The 22,895-nt window shown below is 44.0% G+C and overlaps 5 protein-coding genes and 1 long non-coding RNA gene across 7 annotated transcripts; 5 read left to right on the forward strand and 1 right to left on the reverse strand.

Annotated features, from left to right (window-relative positions):
- The first annotated feature begins 226 nt into the window (after positions 1-226).
- Positions 227-4,324, forward strand: LOC148317571 (uncharacterized). Its single transcript, XM_088283882.1, has 6 exons — positions 227-455; positions 1,411-3,069; positions 3,349-3,544; positions 3,640-3,683; positions 3,771-3,862; positions 3,937-4,324. Exons 1-6 carry the CDS (start codon positions 411-413, stop codon positions 3,995-3,997), a joined length of 2,097 nt encoding a protein of 698 aa, XP_088140008.1. The 5' UTR covers positions 227-410; the 3' UTR covers positions 3,998-4,324.
- A 1,041-nt stretch (positions 4,325-5,365) lies between these two features.
- On the forward strand, positions 5,366-7,871 carry LOC148317572 (protein pop-1-like). The gene is made up of 8 exons (XM_088283894.1): positions 5,366-5,650; positions 5,740-5,784; positions 6,270-6,331; positions 6,421-6,492; positions 6,747-6,906; positions 6,983-7,090; positions 7,422-7,470; positions 7,744-7,871. Exons 1-8 carry the CDS (start codon positions 5,366-5,368, stop codon positions 7,869-7,871), a joined length of 909 nt encoding a protein of 302 aa, XP_088140020.1.
- A 308-nt stretch (positions 7,872-8,179) lies between these two features.
- LOC148317573 (uncharacterized) lies at positions 8,180-11,872 on the forward strand. 2 transcript variants are annotated; one of them, XM_088283880.1, is made up of 9 exons: positions 8,180-8,376; positions 8,464-10,413; positions 10,489-10,534; positions 10,609-10,755; positions 11,049-11,138; positions 11,237-11,362; positions 11,454-11,558; positions 11,682-11,732; positions 11,809-11,872. In XM_088283880.1, the coding sequence occupies exons 2-9, from the start codon at positions 8,554-8,556 to the stop codon at positions 11,850-11,852; spliced, it is 2,469 nt and encodes an 822-aa protein (XP_088140006.1). In that variant the 5' UTR covers positions 8,180-8,376; positions 8,464-8,553; the 3' UTR covers positions 11,853-11,872. The 2 variants fall into 2 exon arrangements, with proteins under 2 accessions (XP_088140006.1, XP_088140007.1); XM_088283881.1 differs by having other exon boundaries at positions 11,454-11,546.
- Positions 11,873-12,401: 529 nt separating this feature from the next.
- On the forward strand, positions 12,402-18,602 carry eif3c (eukaryotic translation initiation factor 3, subunit C). The gene is made up of 23 exons (XM_088283876.1): positions 12,402-12,554; positions 13,196-13,313; positions 13,386-13,451; positions 13,542-13,731; positions 13,941-14,066; positions 14,211-14,262; positions 14,399-14,514; positions 14,744-14,874; positions 14,977-15,127; positions 15,220-15,323; positions 15,398-15,539; positions 15,619-15,744; positions 15,855-15,948; positions 16,028-16,215; positions 16,305-16,529; positions 16,620-16,811; positions 16,972-17,143; positions 17,354-17,513; positions 17,614-17,679; positions 17,793-17,880; positions 17,987-18,152; positions 18,343-18,384; positions 18,455-18,602. Exons 2-23 carry the CDS (start codon positions 13,216-13,218, stop codon positions 18,532-18,534), a joined length of 2,775 nt encoding a protein of 924 aa, XP_088140002.1. The 5' UTR covers positions 12,402-12,554; positions 13,196-13,215; the 3' UTR covers positions 18,535-18,602.
- A 3-nt stretch (positions 18,603-18,605) lies between these two features.
- Positions 18,606-22,030, reverse strand: prodh2 (proline dehydrogenase 2). The gene is made up of 9 exons (XM_088283897.1): positions 21,656-22,030; positions 20,938-21,128; positions 20,689-20,815; positions 20,432-20,584; positions 20,221-20,364; positions 19,978-20,144; positions 19,426-19,536; positions 19,240-19,328; positions 18,606-19,156 (listed from the first exon to the last, which is right to left on the reverse strand). The coding sequence occupies exons 1-9, from the start codon at positions 21,896-21,898 to the stop codon at positions 18,984-18,986; spliced, it is 1,398 nt and encodes a 465-aa protein (XP_088140023.1). The 5' UTR covers positions 21,899-22,030; the 3' UTR covers positions 18,606-18,983.
- Positions 20,224-22,359, forward strand: LOC148317576 (uncharacterized). Its single transcript, XR_015840006.1, has 3 exons — positions 20,224-20,316; positions 20,428-21,155; positions 21,666-22,359. It is a non-coding gene; the product is annotated as an uncharacterized LOC148317576 (long non-coding RNA).
- The last annotated feature ends 536 nt before the right edge of the window (positions 22,360-22,895 follow it).

Consider the following 22,895-nt stretch of genomic DNA (forward strand, 5'->3'; position numbering starts at 1 on the left):
TTGTTACTTTTAATGGGCCACATAAAAGCTGATCCGGCCCCCAAGCCTTCAGTTTGACACCATGCCAAACAATAAGCAATGATAATAAATGTGAAGTCTTTGAATTAAATCTGAATTTCTTTTCGCCCATAAAGGCTTGATTCTTATATAAAAGACATGTGAATGGCGAATAAAAGAAAATACGTCTCGATCAAATGTTTTCTTCTCAGCTGTGTTTAATCACGCTCCTCATTGACCGGAAGAAGCGTTTGTATTATGAGGAACTGGGGCCAGGCTGATGAGAACAAACTTTTTGTCGCCGTTTGATCTGGATGCAAACCTCTGGCTAGGCAGGAGGACATTTGTGCTTTTATTACGAAACGAGCAAAAAAAAAAAAAGTTGAATTCGGATGCAACGTGTCATTTTTTGAATGATGGATTCGGCCAGGATCGCAGGGACGCTGTGGAATGTTTTGGTGAGCGGACACGATGATTTCTTGTGTGTCTGTTTGGATTAATGTGGCGCTAGTTGAAAGGATGAAAACGTTTGGTCTAAAATTTGTAATCTCTGATTACTCCAACATAAACAGTTACGTAAGAGCGAGAAAAAAATTGGTAGTTGACGTTCTAGCATTTTGCTCCAAAATAAAATGGTTTCATGAATTAAACATATACACATGTTTTTTTAACTTTAACACTTCTCTAATCATTCATCTTTAAACTTTGGTTTATTTTCCGGTCTTTCGCGTTGTCAATTTTACGCGAAGTCAAGTTTTTGTTGTCCACATCCCTCCGGAATGCAACTTCCGCCTCTACCGGAAGTGCCAAAATAAAGTTACTTCGATGTGCTCATTGTAACTTCGTTTTTGACACCTTTCGCCTCTCTTTGCGTGTTGACGTCCGTCCTCGACGGTGCGCGTCTGTCATTTGTGCGTCACAGCGCTTGGCGCAGGTGCTGCCCGTCATCCATGCATCACTGTGCGTTGAATAATATTACTAGTTTTTTTCTTTTTTTTTTTTGTCCCTTCTCACACTTTCTTCTCCCGCTTCGCCGTATTTGTTACATCATCACCGCTTGTTCCCGGATTTCCATGCAAATGTCCAATGTATGCGGCAAACAACTTTCGGTTCTGAAATACGGGACCGTTTCCGCAAGGCCAAAGGTGAGGTTTAACAGGGAAGCAATTATGTCATCATGACATCAATGTCAATTCGACAAAACGTCAGTTTAAAATATTGCTCACTCACAGGCACAAGGTGATATTTTTTTATGCATGCTGTCAGTGGGATTGTTATTTTTTCCCCCCCCGGATAATTTGTAATTCTGAGTTTATAAAAGCACTAATTGCCATACTCTAAAAAAATAGTCTTGAGCAAATGACCATTTATGAATCAGCGCATTAATGTTTAATCTGTGTGCCTCTTTGTCAGTACTATTTAGCCGGAGCTGTCAACAGATTCCTCAGGCCGGAACCTTCAAACATCAGTGATGATAAGCTCCAAGAATCCATCGCTCAAAGTGGTTCTGGTGGAGATGGTCACATTGCCGGCGTTCATAAGGATCAGTCTGACAAGGCGGCGTGTCAGCTGAATGCATCGCTGCCTGCTTGGGCCGGAGAAAAAAAACTAAATTCTGAAATCAAAGTACCTGAGCAAGTGAATTATTCTCCAGAAGAATCCGTGGCAACATTTTGCAGTGTCGCGCATTTGAGTCCGACCATGGGCATCGAAAATTCAAGAAGGCCGAAGCCTCAGGAGAAGATGAAAAACGCTGAGGATTTGTTACTGCTGGCCTCTGATAGAACTGAAGATCAGTTGGAGGTTGGATCACAGCCTGAAGGATATGAGGACGATGAAAACTTGTCTGCAGGCAATCACCGAACGGATGAGGTAGAAGAGCAGGGCACCAAAATAACAACAACAGACGCCAACAGTGACGACGACGTCGGAACTCTTAAAATCGAGATGCACTCAAATGTCAACGGACAGTCCGATGCAAAGACGGGTGAATCCGAACAAGTGAGGAAAGTTGAGGGGGCGCTTTTTAGTCTGGACAGCAATGACAGATTTGAGGAAGAAGTAACTTCTGCGCTAGCGGTAAACCCCGAGGCCAATACGGCACAGGAAAACCGTCCCTTAAATTTACGTGATGCGTCAGAGCAGCTCCATACGCCAACATGTGAGGGGTCACTTCGGCGAGCGGAGAGCCTTCAAAACGGCATCGGGGCCAAATGCCAAATGAATTTTGCGGTTAAAACAAAAACCACTTGCGCGAGTCCAAACATGGGAGTCAAACTCCCGGAGCGGGAATTCGGTCCACCTTGCAGCCTAACTGACGACGACATGGAACAACTTCAAGTGGCGACTGAAGCAGTTGAACGGGAACACGTATTACGGTTGAACGATGCGGCAGGCGACAACAACGAAACCCGAAGAGAATTAGTCGGTGCCAAAGAGTGGATGGTGGATGTGGAAAGCGCCCTCACGGGATCGTCATTGGACAAAGGTGAGATGAAACCTGAGAGGTGTGCTGGAGAAGACGCAAGGAATGATGTACAAGACCAGAGGTCAGAGGAGGCCAAAAAACGTGAAACTGATGACATTGTGGGGACGGTCAATGAGGGTTTAAAAGACACAAGAACCACTTTGCATCTCATGACAACTCCGACAAGTAACACCGAGGAAACAACACCCACCTCGGCCGGTCCGCATCAAGATGTGTTTCTCGATACGGAGATACAAACTGCTTCACCGGCAGCGAACTATGACGCCGAACAAGAAGAGTTCTCAAATGAGTCTCTTGAAAAGCGGTACCACTTGGAAAGCTTCACGGTGATATCATCGCCCGAGTCGGGCTTCTCGGACCAGTCCTTTGGCGAATCCCAGACAGCCGCTTGCGCCAGGAAAGCGGCAAAAGCCGTCGCTGCTTTTGCAGTTGATCAAGACGTTCTTGAAATCAGTTCATTGGAAATCCTAAAGACGGATTCAGAGGAGTCTCCAGAGGAACTGTCGAAGTTTGCGCTCGAGCCTTTAAAGATGACGATTCCGCAATCATTGGACACGGTGGACAAGCCCAAGGGTGAACTTGAGGTATGGTTCCCTTTCGTTTGGTTCTTCATCACTGAATGGCGCCCGACGGCAGACCACCTTCCAGAATATTTATCGATTATCATGAAAGCGATATGGAAACGGTACTGTTAACTTATTGCGTATTGCAAACACAACTTAAGATGCTTATTTTGGCTCTCAATTGCTTCTTCACACAGTCTCTCTCTCTCTCTCTCTCTCTCTCGCTCTCTCTTGTCACCCCCCACCACCCCCTCATCTCTGGCAACCACCTAACCCTCATTCTCATTATTTACATTGCAGGTGAGCAGCTTTGTGTTGAACTTTGCCCCTCAAAGGTCACGAATGGCCGTGAAAAACCCTCGCGCCAGGCCACCAAAAGATCGGCACTCCCTTCTCCAAAGGCCCTCGGTGGATCCTGTAAGCGCTCCACCCCCGCCAGCATCCAAAATTCCTGTCGGTGTTCATGTATTGGGAGGCTTGGGATTCAAACTGCCTGGTGGGTTTCTTGCAATTAATAACACACGACCGGCTTGGTTGATTTATTATGATTATTTAGTTGGCAAATAAAATCACGTTGTTGATCTTTTAAAGGGCTTGGAGCGGGTTTTCCTGTTGTAAAAAAGTTACCAAAAATGGTAAGTGAAGATCAGGCTCATTTTTGGAAGCATTGTCATTGGTTTAAACGTTTGACTTTTCCACATTTGAACGCTCGATACCGACAGGAAGCTGAGCTGAAACCCGTGCCGACGGCCGATGCCACCAAACAAGCTGAGGTGCCGCCTAAAGCAAAATGGATGCCGCCAAAACAAGCCGGGTGAATACCGAGTACTTTGATTTCATTCAAGGCTTTAATAGCAGCGCGTTGTTTACTTTTGGTGTTGTTTTTAGATTTGGAAATCCATTCATGTCAGAGCTCAAGACCAAATTGAAGAAAGCCACCAAAAACTGAGACAAACTGTACTTTTTTTTTTTTTTTGTGAATATCGGGGTATGTTGTAAAAGATTGTTTGTGCAATGATGAATATAACGGCACCATTTTGTGGACATTTTGTAATAAACTAAATCGAAAGCACCCGTTATTTTTGCCATAAATGTTGCGTGAAGTTGTAAATTTTTCAACTTGTTATAAGTTGCCGTTGTATATAATTTTTTTTGTATCTCGAGGCTGTGATAAGCATCGGGGGTTGTGTTTAACCATCAAAGAAATGTAACTGACTAACTGGTCCCTTAAAGTCCAGAGTTCCCCCCCAAAAAAATAAAAAAATGTTGTTGTTGCCATGGTGATTGCAGTGATGACATCACAAAGAGACCAAAGGGATGAAAGACACGAGCAGGTGGGTTGGTTCTGCGTGCGCTAACAAAGTCTTCAAGATTTGAGACAACTCATTAACAGCTCAACTTTTGTCGGTAGGTCTGGGGGGGAAAAAGGTCTGGAAAGCCCACTTTGTTTTTTGTTATAAATTAACAATTTATATGCTCTGAAACATTTAAGAGAACCATTTTATTTGCGTCAAGTTTAGAAATAAATAATATATAATTAAAAACATTAGTTGTTTTTTTTAGAGTGAAAATGCATTTTTCAAATGCTCATTTTGAGCTGTGATCCTGACAACTTCCTGTGTTCCTAAGATTTGCTGTGATATCAAATAAAGTCCAATAATGTGTGTACAGGGTCAACTTGAACAACCACAAAAAAAATCCAAAATATTTGATTAAATCTTTTTGTATTCGTTAAAAATATCTGTCATTTAAATGGAATGAAAAGCACGAGCTGCTTTGTAGTTCATCAAGTTCATTTAATATTCAATAGACATTGGATTTAAGACTTTGCAGATGGATACCTAAAAAATCGATAAATTTCAATATTTTTTTCAAATAGTGTGACTTATTGGTTAGCTACCCACAGTGAAATATTTCAAGCTTTTATTTGTAAAATTAATGGAAGACAAATCCAATATTTGGCAAAATGAGATTGTGACACTCAATATTCCTTGAGTACTTTTGTCGAGTCTCCTTTTGCATCGAGGCGCGATGTGACACTCAATATTCCTTGAGTACTTTTGTCGAGTCTCCTTTTGCATCGAGGCGGCGAGGCATTGAGGTGGTCAACCTTTGACACAGTTCAAGTGTTGACCAAGTTGCTTTGATATCAGTCTTCAGTCTCGGATAAGGGGCGATTTTCAGACTGAGGAAAACCTCTGAAGGTTTTTGGGGGTTTCTTAGCTGACAAGACTGGCACACCGATAGTGTTCATTTGTGTTATTTTTTTTTCTCTCCTTGAATCATGCTTGCTGTCTTATCACATCAGCGCCATCCAATGGATCACGATGAGCTCTCAGACGAGCTGGGCACTTTTTGCCATCAGGACATTCTGGCTGACGCAGCCCACTTCTCTTCATCCTCAAATCTTCCTTCGCTCCGAGAACCGTCGGGAGAAAGCATCTACACGGAGCTTCGGACTGTAGAAGGCGAGGTGGACGGCTCAGGCGTGTGGTTCCCCCTTGGGAAGATGCTGGAGGTTCCGCCGCCGATGATGACAATGACTCCCGTTTTCGAGCCGCCGCACTGTCCTGGTTTGATGTTGCCTTGCAGCCATGGCCTGGTAGGATACAAATGTCGATACAAAATGATATCGCTTAGAAATAAGAAAAAAAAAATATGTGCTTTGTCGGATTTGCTTTTCTTCCCCAGTCTCTTCCCTATGAATGGTGTCCAAATCCCTTTGATTCTCAATTGGTAAGACACTTTCTTTTTTAAAAAACAATATACATGCAGATATTTTTTTAATTGAAAATTTTGATTATAAGTGGTTTTATTGAAATTACTATTAGCATTTTGAATGTTACCATAATCATATTGAATTTAAAATTGTATTATAAAATGGTATAGCCTCGCGGGCCAAATATAATTACACTGCGGGCCAACTTTGGCCCGCGGACCAGAGTTTCGACACCTATAATTATAAGATGATTTTTGACAAGAGTTGGTGTGTAAACGCTGGACTGGTTACCAGGCAATCACAAAAATCACAACCACAGATCATTGTTTTCCCCCTATGGAAAGAATGCGGCTCCCTAAAACCTTTCACCACTTGTCAAAAACATCCTTAACGGCCACCTAATGATCCTCGAGGGCAGCACTGCAGACTTTATGAGAGTGGTGCATGCTCGCCTTCTCGTGTGAACGCGGTACTCTGCAATTCTGCATGTTTTGACTTCCAGGAGGAAGAACCAGCAACGATGACGCAACCTGTGGGGGTGAGCTTGACTCCGATCGGGCATGTGTAGGTGAAAAGAGGCACATGTCCAAATCCGGTGCCACGACTTTGCTTTTTTTGTGTTGCCTGTTGACACACATGTCTCATCAAAATAGGAGCAAAAATATGGCACTAAGAAGTCACGTTCCATGTGTGGCTGCCTCTTCAGCAAACACCTCCAGAGCGCTGTAAGTATTTTTTTTTTATTTAAAATAATAACATTAGAAAAAATAATTGACACTCCCCCAAAGAAACTCAACTATAGTGAATGGCGAAAGTCCTTTTATTGTCGAAAACTGAGGACTTTTGAGAGAATTGCAGCTAACTTTTGGTTCTTTTCTAAAAGCAAGGGATTATGACTTGCGGTATATGCATATTTCAATGAAGATGCTGCAATTCCTTCAGACATCACCCATGTTGAAATGTGCCGTTCCAGTAGGAGAGGGGAAGGTGACGACGTACGGGATGAAAAGAAAAGTGAAAAGTACATCAAGAAGCCGCTAAACGCCTTCATGCTGTTCCGGCAGGAGCAGAGGCCTAAGGTTGTCGCTCTGCTCAACATTCGAAACAGCGCTGATGTCAACAAAGTGGTCGGGCAGATGGTAAGCGTGTCACACAAGCGTCTCAATACTGTACCTGCGACCGTGTGTGTCACTGAGTGATGTCATATTTGCGCAGTGGAAGTCACTGACAAAAAAACAGCAGAGGAAATACTATGAGCTCGCCGACGCTGCAAAACTACTCCACACTCAGCAGCATCCCGATTGGTCCTTCACCGATAACTATGTAAGTCTTCACGGAAAAAAAAACAGCAGTCCGCGATATTTATTATTAACAGCCAGAGCTGGGCACTTGACCCTTTTTTTGACGGTCAGCCCCCCCGCCCGCCGGCTGTGAGCTATGTATCGTTCCATCCTCGGAAGAGATGCTAACGGCAGAGATTCATTTAAACATCCTTTTCTTAAAGATTTGTCCCCCCCACACGTCCAAAAATGGGCATCCGGCCGGGCTGGAGGCCGGACTGAACTGCCCAGCTCTGTCACCATTTTATATTTATTAATTACAGTAACACTCGTGACCTCCGCTCGAAACTGAGGGAAATGTTTGTGGGTTTCAGGGTAAGAAGCGGAAGAGGCAAAGGGTTAAAGTTCATGACAACGTTCAAGGTAGTGTGGAATCTCATCCAACAATTCCGATGTATTTATCCCTTTCTGCATTTTTTGACACTACACGTACACAATTATTGTTTTATATTTAGTTTGGACAGTCAAATAAACTGGGAGCGGTAATGAACAGTCTGAAAGGTGAAGTCAAGCCTTTGCCATATGTCCTGTATGCCCCCACCACTAATGGTCATTATCAATATCAAGATGTTACATTGCGCCACAGGTGAATCCTTATTCCAGTTGTTTTCGTTTCCCTTTTTTTGTTTATCACAGAGGACTCCCACCAGGCTGCGAGGCAGGAGGTAGAAAGCGGCGACACTCGTGCAATAAAGCAGGACAATCATCACACGGCGGCCAAATCTCAAAAGCAGCTGCGGGTGATGCTGGAGTTGATGCTTTAACCTGGTGGCCTTTCTGTTTCTTCAAGGTTCAATAAAACACTTTGGAATAACGCATTTGGAATGATTGTGTGCTTATTTGATTTAAATTTTTTCCTGTTGTGTTGATGCAAAAAAAGTAATTCACCAGTCATACCTGAGGGGTATTGTACGAAAAATAATTTAAGCGAATGTTGTCGAAAACGTGTGAACTCAAACATGCTCCACATCAATGCACCAGGGGACGCTGTTGTCAGATTTTCGCCGCGTGTGTGCAGTTCCCCAAAAAAGGCAAATGGGGGCAGTGTAGGCAAGTGTTATCACACACACGAAGAAGATACTCCCTTTTGTGATTGGTTGGGATATTCTTCAGAAAAGTTTTAAAACACGAGAAGTGTCGTTGATCTTGTATTTATTTTAGCGTCTAAAATCACGTGATTTTTTTTCTTTCGTGGATGCTGTCAAGACTTTACGAATACATATGAAGTTAACGCGACGGAGATCAACTTCGAAGAGGAAGTCGAGTCGGGTACGTTTATTACGCTTGTCAACGGACAGAAAACATCTCGGTAGTTATGCCTGCTAGGCTATCATGCATTGCACTTTTCATCCTCAGGCTGCAGATATTTGAGGAGATGTATCTGCCGGAGTCACGTCAGGGCCAATTCAGGTCTATTTAGTATCCACCAACAGCAAAAAGTCCACTATGGCTGACTTAACAATGGGATGTTCTTCTGTTGTGGACAATCTGGAAGCGGATGAAACAAAACAAAAAAACATTCCCTCAGGAGTAACAACATCAGAGAAGAAGCAGTACTTGGATGAGAACTACTTCCCAGATATCAGTCTTCTTGATGTCACACAAAATGTCGACATGAATCACACCAAGGATGAGTTATCTCTCCTTAACATGCCAACAACGCCTCTAACTGCAAGGAAATTGGGTACAAAATCTGGTAAGATCGTGGAAATAATGAAGAACAACTCTAAATTGGCTTCCTTTCACACGCCAAGGATGGAGGTCAAACCAAACGGCATCCAAACTCTCAACTTGGACACAAATGCTACTATGATTTGGTTGCGTGATGAGAGCTTACCGAACATTACTGATTACTCATTTGATTCCACAATGCACCAGAGTATAAACTTTACTATAAATATATCTCCTTCTGACATGCAATTACTTAACAACAGTGCACAGGAGCCATCCGTTGAGTCTAATTTGGAAGGCGCTCATGAATCGACCAACAAAACTTCCCAGCCTACCCCTTTAATTGCATCTCAAATGAACCTCCTTCAGTGCAAAGAAGAGGATCCGTCAACACCAACTAATAAACATTCCACCTTGGGGGGTGAACCTACAGAACAGGATGGCCTGCTCTCTGCGAACACAGCTGACTGCAAAACCAGCGTGATGAGTAATAACAGCACAATGAACCCGTCGACAGAAACGACTCTTAATGACGGTCGCCGCAACACGTTTGAAGCCAAACCTCCACCCAACACCACCATGTCGGAGAGCAACCACAACACCTTTGATGCAAATCCTCCCCCTCAAACGAATGGAACAATATCTGAAAGCAATTCGAGTGGCAGTCAGCACAACACATTTGATACTCAACCTCCCTGTTGGTCTAACGGAACGATAACTTTGTCAGACAGCACTTCGAGTGAGCGTCATCACGACACTTTTGATGCTAAACCTCCGGCTCACTCCAGCGGAACAGCAACGACGTCCGAAAGCAGTTCGCGTGACCATCACCACAATACCTTCGATGCAAATCCGCCCTCTCGGACAAATAGCGCACTCGCCATGTCGGAAAACGGCTCGAATGACAGTCATCACAACACCTTTGATGTTAAAACGCCATCCAAGTCCAACGGGGAGAAAACAACACCGGAAAGCAGCTCTGGTGACCGTCACCACAATACCTTCGATGCAAATCCACCTCCTCGGTCCAATAGCAGTTTATCGATGTCAGAACATGTCTCCAGTGACAGTCACGCCAACACCGTTGACTCGAAACCTCCCTCTCACGCCGGCCGCAGCGCCGACGCCGATGCGGTTGAGCCGCCTCAAGGCACGTTTAATGCCAATCTCGGCGAAACATTGGCGCCCGAAGCGAGCCGCTGTGAGGCTGAGCATCATTCTCTGACCTCGAAGCAAAGCTCGGATCCAGAGAACAGCAGCAAAACCTTTAATTTCAACGACACCCTCGATTTGAGGCATGGAAATTTTGTCACGTCAACGCCGTTGACAGATAGTAAAATGGCCCCCTTCTCCGCCCGCCAATGTGACAGCAAATTGCTGCTGTTTGTGGAAAAACCCAACGAGGATACGGTCAGTAAGCCGGAAGTTCAGCCGACGCCCGACGTTGCGTCCAACATCTGTGGTCCAAAAATATTAGCGGCTCAACCGGCTGCTAAATCACTGCTGCCTTCCTTGAAAGCCACATCACTGCTGCTCAAGTTCAAGCCGGCCACGTTGCTTCCAAGACGAGGCGAGAATCTGGCATCGGGTCTCCACTTGCCCAAACAAATTTTGTCCACTCGCACACTTCACGAGGTAAGTAAAAAGAATACATTGGAAGAATCCAATTCAAGAAGGACTTTTTTTTTTTTTTTGTGTGTCTTTTTTAAGAGTTCAGCAGTGCCCAGCTCTTATAACCCGCGACCAACAAACACAGGTAAGTATAGACTCAATTCTCATCGTTGCGTGCTTGGTTTCGTTTTGACACAAACTCATCTTCTGCGCCACCAGCGTTGCGGCCAAACGCACACCCGCCAAAGACTGGAGTAGAGAAGCCGCAGTTGGCTGGAAGACCATCAAGCATCCCGAAAGGACCCCCACTTCTCAGGCCGCCGTCAATACGAAGCAGCTCACTGGCTTCAAGTGCTGATAAGAAACGTAATTACGATGATGTTGTGATACACACGCTGCACCATAGACACTCGCATAATTCATAAGGTGATATACACATATACGATAGTCGCCACAAGTTGGGGAGATAACCCACTTTTTTGGAATGAATTGTGCTCTTTGTTCGAAAAGAGGTGACATTAAACTGTTGGACTTTAAAAAAAAAAAAAAGTGTTCACCTGTACAGGATCTTGCACATTTTTGGTTTATTCTGAAATTCCAAACCAAAGACAAATATGAATGGAATTTTTAATAAAAAAAAATATTGTCTTCCTCCTTAGCGTCTAATACTGCAGTTCACGTTGCCCAACCCAGGAAGCGTGACTTGAGCAGAGATGCGCCGTTCGGAGTGAAAAAGAAGACAAAGTCGGGTAAAAATGGAAGGGGGAAAAAAAAAAAGTAAATTCCCCGAAGAATATATTAGACGGCTATGACAATGACTGCGTGGTTGCTCTTTGTGCACTTTCAGATGTCCCCACACCTTCCAGTAACATTGTCGCACCAGGGCCAGCCGTTGATGCGTCAAGTGCCATGAGAAGCTCGAGGCAGGCTTCACAATGTCAGCGAGCGCCAACGGCTAAAACCGCAAAAGATGGTTCGTTGAAATTGATCGAAATGGCGAATCATCGCCTGGCGGAACCCGTCATGTGATTTCAATTTATTTTTTTTTTTTTTCCTTTCTTCAGATGCAGCAGTGTCCTCAGTGGCTGCTGAGTCTGTCAGCAGGACCAAAAATCTAAAACCACCTGTGAGGAGTCAGAAAACTCAGCTAGCTAAAGGTTCAAAAGGCGGTACAGTAGTTTGAATCTGTTGATGAAATTTACTGGACATGACATGATCCAAGCCCCCCCCCCCCCCAGCCTAAAGTCAAGATTGTCATTGTATTTACAATATGTTGACTCATTTTTTTACAGGTTGTGCTAATTGCGTTGTGCTAAAAGCTGAAATAGAGCGACTGAAAGAAGGTATGGCTGGCAATGCTCCAGTTAGTACAATTTTATTCTGTATGTCCTGTTAATGATAGTCTTTTTGTTTCCACAGAACTAAAGAAAAGGATATCTGAAACTGCACTGAAATCAACTTGAAAATGTTTATGTATTTTTCAAATTATACTTGTATTAATAAAATTGGTGTGACATTGCTCGCTCTGGTCAGTTCTTTGAGGAAAAAACTTTGGCCAAAAACGTCTACCTTGGTTTTATTGGACCATATAGGCCACATTAATAGTATAAAAACGTTTTCATTTTTAACAAAGGTGTTTAGACTTTTTATATCCACCATGCGTTTGCGCTGAGGTTATTTTAGTTAACGAAAACTAAGAGAACAATAATTTGAAAAGAACATTTTAATTTATTAACTAAATTATGACAATTCCATTTTCTCAATGTTCCAGAGTACTTTTTCTCACTTAAAAAAAACATGTAACAACTGTGAATGTCGTTTAAGAGTTACAACTGTTGATAACTTGACATTAAACTAAAGTGTGGCCCAAAGGATCATATTAGTGGAAATATGTTTTGTTTCAATAGGTGCTGTTTATACTGGATAATTGTTTTTTTTGGTTTGTTTTATTTTGTTATTTTTATAAATAAATTGACCTTCGCCGATAGGGGGCGCTGTAGCAATGGCTTGACCAAAACGTCGATCTCCGTCACTTCCTTCCCCGGCGCGAGTGACCCGCACGCAACGTCGCACGTTTTCTCCGTGCCAACGCAACAGCAAAACTGGATTTTATAAACGCCCAAACAACACAAAAGCACCACATAGCCCATTTCACAAGGACATAGGTGAGTTTCTGTTAGGAAATTAGCTTCTCACTAGTCGACTCCTGTTCGCTTTCGCACTGTGAGGCCCGAGTGCTAGCGGAAGCTTATCTTAGCATTAGCCCGCCACAAGAGCGAGCAATTACTTTGGAAGGTAAACATGTCGTTGAATCACACGGTTGTAGTTAAATTACAAACGACCTGATGACAAATAACCTGTTGAGGCGTTTATTTACTATTGTCATTTGAATAGCTTTATTGATTATTTGTAAACGTCTTAATTCGAGACTAAGCATCTGCTAACGCCATTTTAAGTTACCTCACTACAGTTACCGGTCTTGTGGAAATGAAATTCTAAATGGAACTTTTCGCTGCGGGGACTCAGAAAGTGCCTCAGACGGTGAATGTTTTATCAGGCGTAGATTTCATGGAAACCACAATGTGTTTTCTCAAGTGCAAGTTGGAGTTCTTGTAGTCTGAAATGTGTGCATTTTCAAGCAGACCGAGACATTGCATCTCGTAGCTGTTCAGATAGTATATTAATGGTGAAATTCTTTTTTACAACTGCATATTTTGCATCGAACAAGGCAGTGCAAATTTTTTAGTGAATGCAATTTTAGCCAGGCTGGTGCGATTACTTACAATCTTCTGTATTTATTTTGCAGATTGAGCCCTTTCTTCAGCAATGTCTCGTTTCTTTGCAACCGGGTCTGACAGTGAGTCAGAGGAGTCCTCGTCGGCAGATGAGATCGCTCCCAAAGCACCCGGGACCACGCTCAAGCAGTCAGTGCACTTATTGGGTCTCGCCAGTGTTGCGATTTCAAGCCAGCTCATAATGTGTGTTTGACCCCACAGGTCGCTGCTGCTCAGTGATGATGAGGAGGACACCAAGAGAGTCGTGCGCAGTGCCAAAGACAAAAGGTAGCATTTTATTTTATTTTTCCGGAGCTTAACTCGACTTTTATCCTATGTGCTTTAACCGTGTGACTTGAATGTGCTCCTGTGTCTTAGGTTTGAGGAGTTGACCAATTACATCAAGACTATCCGCAATGCCATGAAGATCCGTGACATGGCCAAGTGTTTGGAGGAATTTGAGCAGTTGTGTCGAGCGTTCCTCAAAAGCAAGAACATAGTAGACAAAGAGGGTGTTCCACCTTTCTACATCCGTCTTTTGGCAGACCTGGAAGACTACCTGAATCAGGTCAGTCCTTTAGTTTCCCACCGTTTGAAATTCTCTAGTACTTGAATCAGTTTTGAATTTTCAGTTTGAAATGTGATAGTCGGAGTGAATAGTCTGTACTGTAATTTCTACTCCTGCTGCTATTGTGAAAAATAATATTTTTTAACACCCTGTTAATTAAAAAAAAAAAAAAAAAAATTCATGTCAAGTTTTAAAATGGATTGTTTCAGCTTTGGGAGGACAAAGAGGGAAAGAAGAAGATGAACAAGAACAACGCAAAAGCCCTCAGTACATTGCGCCAGAAGATCCGCAAGTACAACCGGGATTACGAGACGGAAATCACGGCTTACAAGGAGGTGATAACATGACACACATGGCATATTCACCAACAAATGATGACATACCACTCAAATTTGTTATTTTATCCGAATTGCATCAGCTGTGATTGTCGTTTCGTCTTACTGGGGAAGGAGATTAATCTCTCAATAAACTTGTCGCAGAATCCTCAAGAGTCCGCAGATGAAGACGACGACAAGGGCCAAGATGATTCAGGTCAGCCTCCTTTTAAACGTCTTCCTCTTCATATTTTGGACAATGTATCACTGTTCATGTGAACGCTTGTATTCCTGTGAGAAAGTCACACTCAAATAGACAGAGATTAATTATTCGTGTTGTTTTTGTTCATCAGGTTCATCCTCTGATAGCGATGGCGATGATGGCGTGTCTGCTAAAGCCTTCCTGAAGAAAAAACCTGAGGCCACACCAGACGCTAGCAAGTTCCTCAAGTCCGCCAAAGGATCCGGGGTAAGGAGTTGGAATCTTGCTTGATTGGCTGTTAGTAATTGCGTCAATGGCTGTTGAGTCTATTTTAAACAGTACATCAGCATTTTTGTTTTTGTAAAACCACACAAACCCGAGTTGCCCCGTCTGATGTGTGTTGATGGATGTCAACGCGTAGGCAGAGGCTTACGGTCCAAACTTTGCGGCAGCTTTTAAACAATTTGTTTGACTTCAATGTTGTGGTTATTGACAGGATGAGTCATCCTCCAGTGATGATGATGAAGATGACGAAGACTGGGGCTCCGACACCGTAGACACGGGCAGTGAGAGCTCTGACGACGGAGAGGGCAAGAGTGCGTCTCTTGCCATGGTCTTCCTCAAGAAGTGAGTCCCCCCCCAGTTCACGGTTCATTCCGTAGTTGAATGTTACATGTGATGACACAAGTCGGGCGCATTCCGTCCTAAACCGTGCCACAATGCGTTCAGGGCCCATGCACCTGAAAAGAGCACCGAAAAGGTGGGGAAGAAGAAGAAGCTGAAGAAGAAAGAGAAACTGGAGGAAGAGGCTGAGGAAGAGGGAGGTGAGGAGGTCGAGGGAGGCTGGGAGAAAGTGAGGGGAGGCGTCCCTCTCGTTAAGGTGAGGCTAAAATTTCTAACCGGCGCGTTTTGTTCTGGAATCATTCACACAAAACACAGGCTTTGACGTTTACGTTTGATTCAAAACATCAGGAGAAGCCCAAGATGTTTGCCAAGGGGACTGAGATCAACACAACTGTGGTGGTGAAGAAGCTCAATGAGATCCTGCAAGCCAGAGGCAAAAAGGGCACCGACCGGTAATTACTCAGTGCACGTCATCCTCATCAAGTAACACGTCAAATTGTACCTAAATGCGCGCTCCTTCTTGCAGAACTGACCAGGTTGAACTACTCACTGCCCTCGCTGGGATCTCCGCAGAACACAACCTGGGTCAGGGCGTCCTGGTTAAAATTAAATTCAACGTCATTGCGTCGCTGTATGATTACAACCCCAACATGGGAACTTTTATGAAGGTAGGAAACTCTAAGACACTCTAGATTGATGTATGCATCAATTGACACTTGGCTCTTTTTTTTTTTTTAAATCCATCAGCCGGAAATGTGGAAGCAATGTCTGGACTGCATAGATGATCTGCTGAACGTCCTGTATGACAACAGTAACATGTTCATCGGGGAGAACATTGCAGAGGACAGTGAGAACTTGAACGTCTCAGATCAGGTATGAGCAATCTTGCTTCTGTTAAAAAAAAAAACGCTTGCGTTGTTTACGTTGTTGTAATAACGTGTTAGTTGCATGATTTTCTTTTTATCTGGTGTTTTTTTTTTTAGCCTTTCAGAGTCCGTGGCTGCATTTTAACTTTGGTGGAGAGGATGGACGAGGAGTTCACGAAGATCATGCAGAACACGGATCCTCATTCACAAGGTAAGCGACACAGTTTCAGAAGATTTTATCGTTGAAACATGAAACAGACGAGCGATGATGGTTAAACCTCTGCCCGTAGAATACGTGGATAATCTCAAATACGAAGGCCGTGTGTGTAACATCATGGACCGCCTGCTTAGCTACTTGGAGAACAGGGGCACCACGGAGGACATTTGCCGCATCTACTTGCGTAGAATCATGCACACCTACTACAAGTTTGATTACAAGGCTCACCGGCGCAGCCTGGGCATCCAGGCTGAAAGCAAGGTGAGAAAAGTAGCATGTTCATCGCTGTAAAGTGTCGGACAAGCTTGACAGTCGCTCTTAAAAGCGCTTGCACGTCCGCTGTCACGTAGTCCCAGCAAGACCAGGAGGAGAGCGAGGGCGAGGACAGCGCCATCATCATGGACCGTCTCTGCAAGTTCATCTACGCCAAGGACCGAACCGACCGCATCCGTACGTGCGCCATCCTCTGCCACATCTACCACCACGCGCTGCACTCGCGTTGGTACCAGGCCCGCGACCTGATGCTCATGAGCCACCTGCAGGACAACATCCAGCACGCCGACCCTCCCGTTCAGGTGCGCACGCGAGCCCTTCAGAACCTCGATTCCGACCGCCCTCGTCATGACATGACATGACGTTGAACCATTTGCTTTCTCTCATCATAGATCCTGTACAACAGAACCATGGTCCAACTGGGCATCTGTGCCTTCCGCCAAGGCATGATTAAAGACGCCCACAACGCCTTGCTGGACATCCAGTCCTCGGGCCGTGCCAAGGAGCTCCTGGGTCAGGGTTTACTCATGAGGAACATGCAGGAGAGGAACGCTGAGCAGGAGAAGATTGAGAAGAGAAGACAAGTCAGTCAAATCACAGTGCACACACACACGAAAACTTACAAAATAACTACAATTAAACAGATAAAAAAATCAGCAATGTAATAAAAGAATTGCACATTTTTTTTATAAAAAAAAAGAAAAATCTCCTTCGTGCTCATCATCAGTTGTGTGTCCATCACAGGTGCCCTTCCACATGCACATCAATCTCGAGCTTCTGGAGTGCGTGTACCTGGTGTCGGCCATGTTGCTGGAAATCCCCTACATGGCCGCCCACGAGTTTGACGCCCGCCGCCGCATGATCAGCAAGCAGTTCCACCATCAGCTGCGTGTTGGCGAGAGGCAGCCGCTACTCGGTGAGTCGAGAATCATTTACTTGTTATATTCTATCTCGTCAAAGAGCATTTAATTGTTCTGCCTGGCGCTGTACGTTGCTGGCATGAATAAAGGAACAAAGATATGTTATTTGTGTTAAATCATTTAAAATTAACGCTAAATAAATTGAGTAATAATCTGGCAATATCGTGGAAGGCTACTTAAATTTTGCGTCTTTGCATTCCGCCCAGGCCCCCCGGAGAGCATGCGCGAGCACGTGGTGGCGGCCAGCAAGGCCATGAAGATGGGCGACTGGCGCACCTGCCACTCCTTCATCATCAACGAGAAGATGAACAGCAAAGTTTGGGACCTGTTCCCCGAGACGCAGCGAGTGCGCGAGATGCTCGTCAGGTTCGCAGTTTTTAATATCCGTCGTCGTCGGACAGTTTGTGAATCGCCATGTTGGACTTTCATTGTTTGCTTGACGACTGCGATGCGTTGGTTTGTGTAGGAAGATTCAAGAGGAGTCGTTGAGGACGTACCTCTTCACGTACAGCAGCGTCTATGACTCCATCAGGTCAGTTTCTTTATTAATATAGCCTTTGGGGTTTTCATGGTTTAGAATTAAGAAGAGAAATTCTTGGACTATATACATCCAAATGCTAAAATTCTGTGTGTTTTTTTTCTTAGCATGGCAACACTATCAGACATGTTTCAGCTGGAGATTGCAACAGTTCACAGCATCATCAGCAAAATGATAATCAACGAGGAGCTCATGGTAACGTTACATAGCCTCTACTGACATGGATGCCTCCATTTAAAAAAAAAAAAAAAAACAATTTTTTTTAATTGAATTATTTCCTGTATCATTCGCCTGCTGTCAGGCCTCTCTGGACCAGCCCACGCAAACTGTGGTGATGCACCGCACGGAGCCCACCTCCCTGCAGAACATGGCGCTGCAGCTGGCCGAGAAACTTGGCAGCTTGGTGGAGAACAACGAGCGCGTCTTCGACCTCAAGCAGGGCGTCTACGGAGGATACTTCAACAGAGGTCAGCGCGGTCACACTCGAGTTGCCTGAAAAAATCAGGCTACTTGATTTTTTTTAATTTTAGATGTGATCTATTGTTTTTCTAAAATGATGCATTGCCCATGGTAAGAAATAGCTTGGCGTATTGTGCCTTCATTTTAGATCTATTGCGATGTCACTGCTCGACTAATTGTTTGCGCCTTGCTTTGCAGATCAGAAAGGCGGATATCAACAAAAACAGTCGTACCAGAGAGGTATGTAGAGCAAATGTGCTTTTTATTAATCATTTTGGTCGTGAATAATTATTATGTGCCCGTTCCACAGACGGAGGGAAGGGCGGTTACCAGTCCAAACAAGGGGGCTACCAGCGAGGCTACAGGAATCAGAACCAAGGCAACTATTGATTTTGGAAAGGTTACATTCCGTTTTGACATTAAGCACCATCTGGCTGCAAGAAGCTGTTTTGGCTGATCCTGAAAACAAGTGCAGTTTGTTTGAAGTGATCAGTTCTAAGAATAAACCACCTTCAATAGTACTTACTCTTGTTACTTCCTTGCTTTTTTTTAAGCACTCTTGGACGTGCTGGTGAGTTATGACACTTAAAAAAAAAAGTCACGCAAAGTACAATTAAATGAAACTAGATCATTTCTCCTGACACTGTTGGGCACATCGTTTGGGAATTACTAGCTTGAGGTGAGTGTTGTCATTGTAATGAAGCTCAGAAAATAAAATATTTACATATTAAAATTAAAGTGCTCTCACGGCCAGCATGTGTCCCAGAAATAGAAACATTTGCTGGCCATTGCTTCGAAAGTAATTAACCTCACTAGTTGTGCCTTATTTAAAACACTTTTTAGTGCGCTCTCATCATGAGTCTCCTGTGGAGCTCCTGCCTGAGCAGGTCTCGCTCCTTGCGGATCCCCTTCAGCACCGTTTGGTTCTCCTGGGCCCGGCGCACCAGGTAAGGCAGGGTGTCGTCCACTGAACCGTACGGGACCGACTTGTACACGGCGTATCCCTCCTTGGCTGTGGGGAAGAGGAGAGGGGTGTCAGTTGCTATGACAACCGCAGGTGAATGGAATGAAGAGAATTTGATGGTGATGTCTCACTTAAAGTGAGGGAAACGTGGTCACACATCCCCAGAAGCTGACCGAAACACACAGACCCGCTTGGTTTGTCGATGCCCAGTTCCTCAATCCTGACGGTGATCAAATAAGGGCTTAATGACGTCTCACATTCTAAAATTCGTAAATCCAACTCCTTCCACAGAATTTCAGATGTCCACATGGACTCACCATTTGGCCGCCCGCCTCACGGACTCCTCGTTGTGTGTGGCGACGATGATCCTGTAGCGTTGCGGGTCCTCGGCGATGAGCCTCAGCATCACCTCCAGCAAGCTGTTATAACTGTCAAAGAAGGAGGAATTATGAGATATTATGTACACGTAGCAACTGCTACAAAAAAGTACCGTATATTAAAATGTGAGAATTATTTGAATCTCAGAATCTTCATATCATATCGTGTCACTCTTTATTTACTTATTTTTATTTTAATTTTTCAGGCCAATCAGATTTTAGTCTCACTGTTGCTATCCCAGTCTAATCTGCCCATGCCGCGTCTCAATTTTGTCGTTCTCTGATTGGCTGGTTTGAGTAAAGTTTTCCTGATATATTATTTACATGTTTTTCAAGTTTTGTCATGTTATTAGATAAATATTGTCTACATCAGTGTTTTGTTACAGTTTGGATGATTAAGCTCCTGTATTAAAAAGGCAATTCGTCAAAACCAATGAAAATGTCAAATTTGATTCAAATAAGCTCCCTGGCGGAGGTAACCATTGTCTTAACTTGTCGTTTGTGTCCTCCCAGCAGTCTTGGACCGGGTCTGGTCGACCCTCCTTCACCGCCAGCTTCCTCTCTTTGTCCATGTAGGCTCCTCGTACCAACTTGACCCCCAAACAGAACCCGCCTTCCTGGGACTGACGGATCGCCTGCAGCAGGTCCGTCCTGGTCTCCTGAGAGCGAGTATTTCCAAACCAATTTATTTTCTTTTGTGGACCACGTAAAGTAATCCAGGTCTTGAATTTTTACCTTCAGGTAACACTGGAATGTGTACCAGATCCAGGCACCGTCTTTGTTGAACTTCTTCATCATCGCCATGGAGACAAGGGACAGGGCGGGGTTCATGTAGGTGTACTCCGCATCGACCAGGACCCGCACTTTGTTCACGCTAGCCTGAGGGACACAAGCCAACATGTTGATCACGTTTTCTTGTTACTATTCCGACCTTCGCCAAAGGCACCTCGGCTATCCTGTTGAGTCTCCGCAAGCTGCAGTGGAAGTGCGCTGCCTCGCTCTGCTCCAATCCGGGGAACTTGACCTCCTCGCCATCCATGGCTCTGACCAGGAGATCCAAGTCGTACGCTTTTTTAGAAATGACTTTGGTGAGTTTGACCTTGTGGACACAACGAATCACATCTTTGAATATTTTTTTTTCCTCCCATTTAGTGAGCAATGTCTCAACATTTTTGTAGGTTTCTATAATGATGCCATACTTACGCAGAGCTCGGGACTGAGCAGGGCCGTGACCTTCAGTTGCATCATGGGATCTTTGCTCCATGCGTTGCTGTGCGACATTCGCACACATTCCAACATGGCGTCCATGTTCTCGTTATATCTCTTCTCTCTAGGTGGCACAAACGTATTGGTTGAGAATTATTGGGGTCAGCTCTGAATAGCTGAGGAAATGAATTCGGCCCGGTCGTAGTTTCTTCTGGGCGCTGATCATATTTAATTTTTGCTCCTGACCCTGTGCTCTCGCCGAGGTCCTCCTCGATGGGAACCGCCAGCATGGGCCTCAGCCCCAGCATGCTCATCTTCTCCATGGACTCAGAAATCTCCTTCTCGTTCTCGCCGGCCACAAACTGAGCGTACACTGTGGATCTCATCAACGAGGAGAACACACGCCTGCCCAGAATGATGCGGGCCGCTGACATCAGCTGCCAAAGAGGCATTTACAAGGCCAGGTTATGCTCTTCTTAGAGTTTTTGAATCTGATACAAGATGTTTTTTTTTAGTTAGATTTGGAGAATTGGAACAGAAGGATTGTGACCAGGGACAGTTCGCGATTGACATTTGTATCATTTGCTGACTCCCATTTAACATTAGTTTGACGATGACTGGTTCATTCTGAGCACAGGTATATGAGGGTGTGCAGACTTATGCATAAAAAAAAAAATCAGTCAGAAATTAAAAATCAATTGAATTATGTTATTCACATGAATTGAGAAAAAGTTTTGAAACATTAACTTTGTCTCATGTTTTAAAATCAGCAAAAAAAAAAAAAAAAGATGCGTAATGCGTAAGCCAAGTGGCATGCCACTCAATGTGTAAACAAAATAGCAGAGACCTTGGAATGTTGCCACCAGTTAGTTGCACGTCTGATATCGTCATGAACTGCTCTAAAAAAATATCAACATTTATTTATTTAGTTTTTTTTTAAATCCATCGTGATCATGTGCCTCACCTTGTTGCAGTTATTGACAAGCACCGGGAAGGAGCAGAATCGGAATACAGTCAACGCACGAAACAGCTCTCTCAGGCTCTTCACCCGGAACGCGCTGGGATCCTCGAAGGCCAAAGAGGCGACCTGGAAGTTTGGCGGCTTGTCTGCAGCAGCAGTAGCCTGAACCATCCTGGGGGAGGCCGTCGACATGAGTCGCGTGGAGAGCAGGTAGAAGCGCGAGGAGCACAGGCGAGTGCACATCATCTTCCCTGTGTGGAGTTCACTTCAGGATTGCAAAAGTTGGCGTCGGGTGTTCCTTGTTTACCAGACTTTAGGCATGTTCCAACGTCAACACGCTTGCCGGCTGAGAAAAAAAAAGTATGCGGCTTGTCAAAACCGGTCCTGTCAGAAAACAGAGATTATTTACATGTCGTTGAGTCTGACTGGTTAATTAATATTCGCTTCGCCTTGGGCCACCTTACCTCAGGTTCATGCGAAGTTGGACATCTGCGCAAATTTTTGGAGAATTAGCCCCAATTTTTTATTTTTTTTAATCTTTCCGCCCACCTACTGGTTAATGAATGACTGTGGAAATTAGAGCAAACACCAAGTTGACCCTTGGCATCCACGGAAAAAAGCGTACCCTCGGTCACATTATCTCAAGATATAGACGGGCGTCTGTAAAATAGTTGCAAATTTCACATTTTAGCCCTTAAGAAACTGGGTCTTCTGCTCAAAGACGTTCATTACTATGATCATGCACAATGTTTGAAAATTGTATTAGATCAATTATTTTGTACTGGAATATTGTTTTTTGTTTCTTTTCATTTCATGTTGAAAAAAAAATAGAATCCCAAAACCACCGTTTTTGTGAGAGATCATCAAGTGTGCGACGGGAAAGTCTGCAATTTGACTTTATTAGTCGGAAATGAAATGCTGAAAACGAGTCCAAAATGTAACGATGGTTTGATCATTACTTATTTATTACAAGTCTTGTTTTTTTATTACACATATGGTGACTCCAACACATTTTTTTGTGATGTTTTTATTTGTCATTGGATTTTTCATTTGTATAATATAGCCTCTGGATAATTCGACTGCAGGTACTCAGGTTTTTTTTTTTTTTTTTGCTTTTTTAGCTTTCTATTAGAAATTTTCAAGGCACAATATCAAACAAAAATCAGAAGTATATTTCATGAAATAGCGATTAAATTAACCTTTGCAGAAAGTTATTTCGTCATCATTGCCGTGAAGTTCGGAT

This window comes from Idiotropiscis lumnitzeri, chromosome 20 (genome assembly GCF_059441095.1).
Source record: "Idiotropiscis lumnitzeri isolate Australia: NSW breed Sydney's pygmy pipehorse chromosome 20, RoL_Ilum_1.0, whole genome shotgun sequence".
In the NCBI taxonomy this organism is placed as follows: Eukaryota; Metazoa; Chordata; class Actinopteri; order Syngnathiformes; family Syngnathidae; genus Idiotropiscis; species Idiotropiscis lumnitzeri.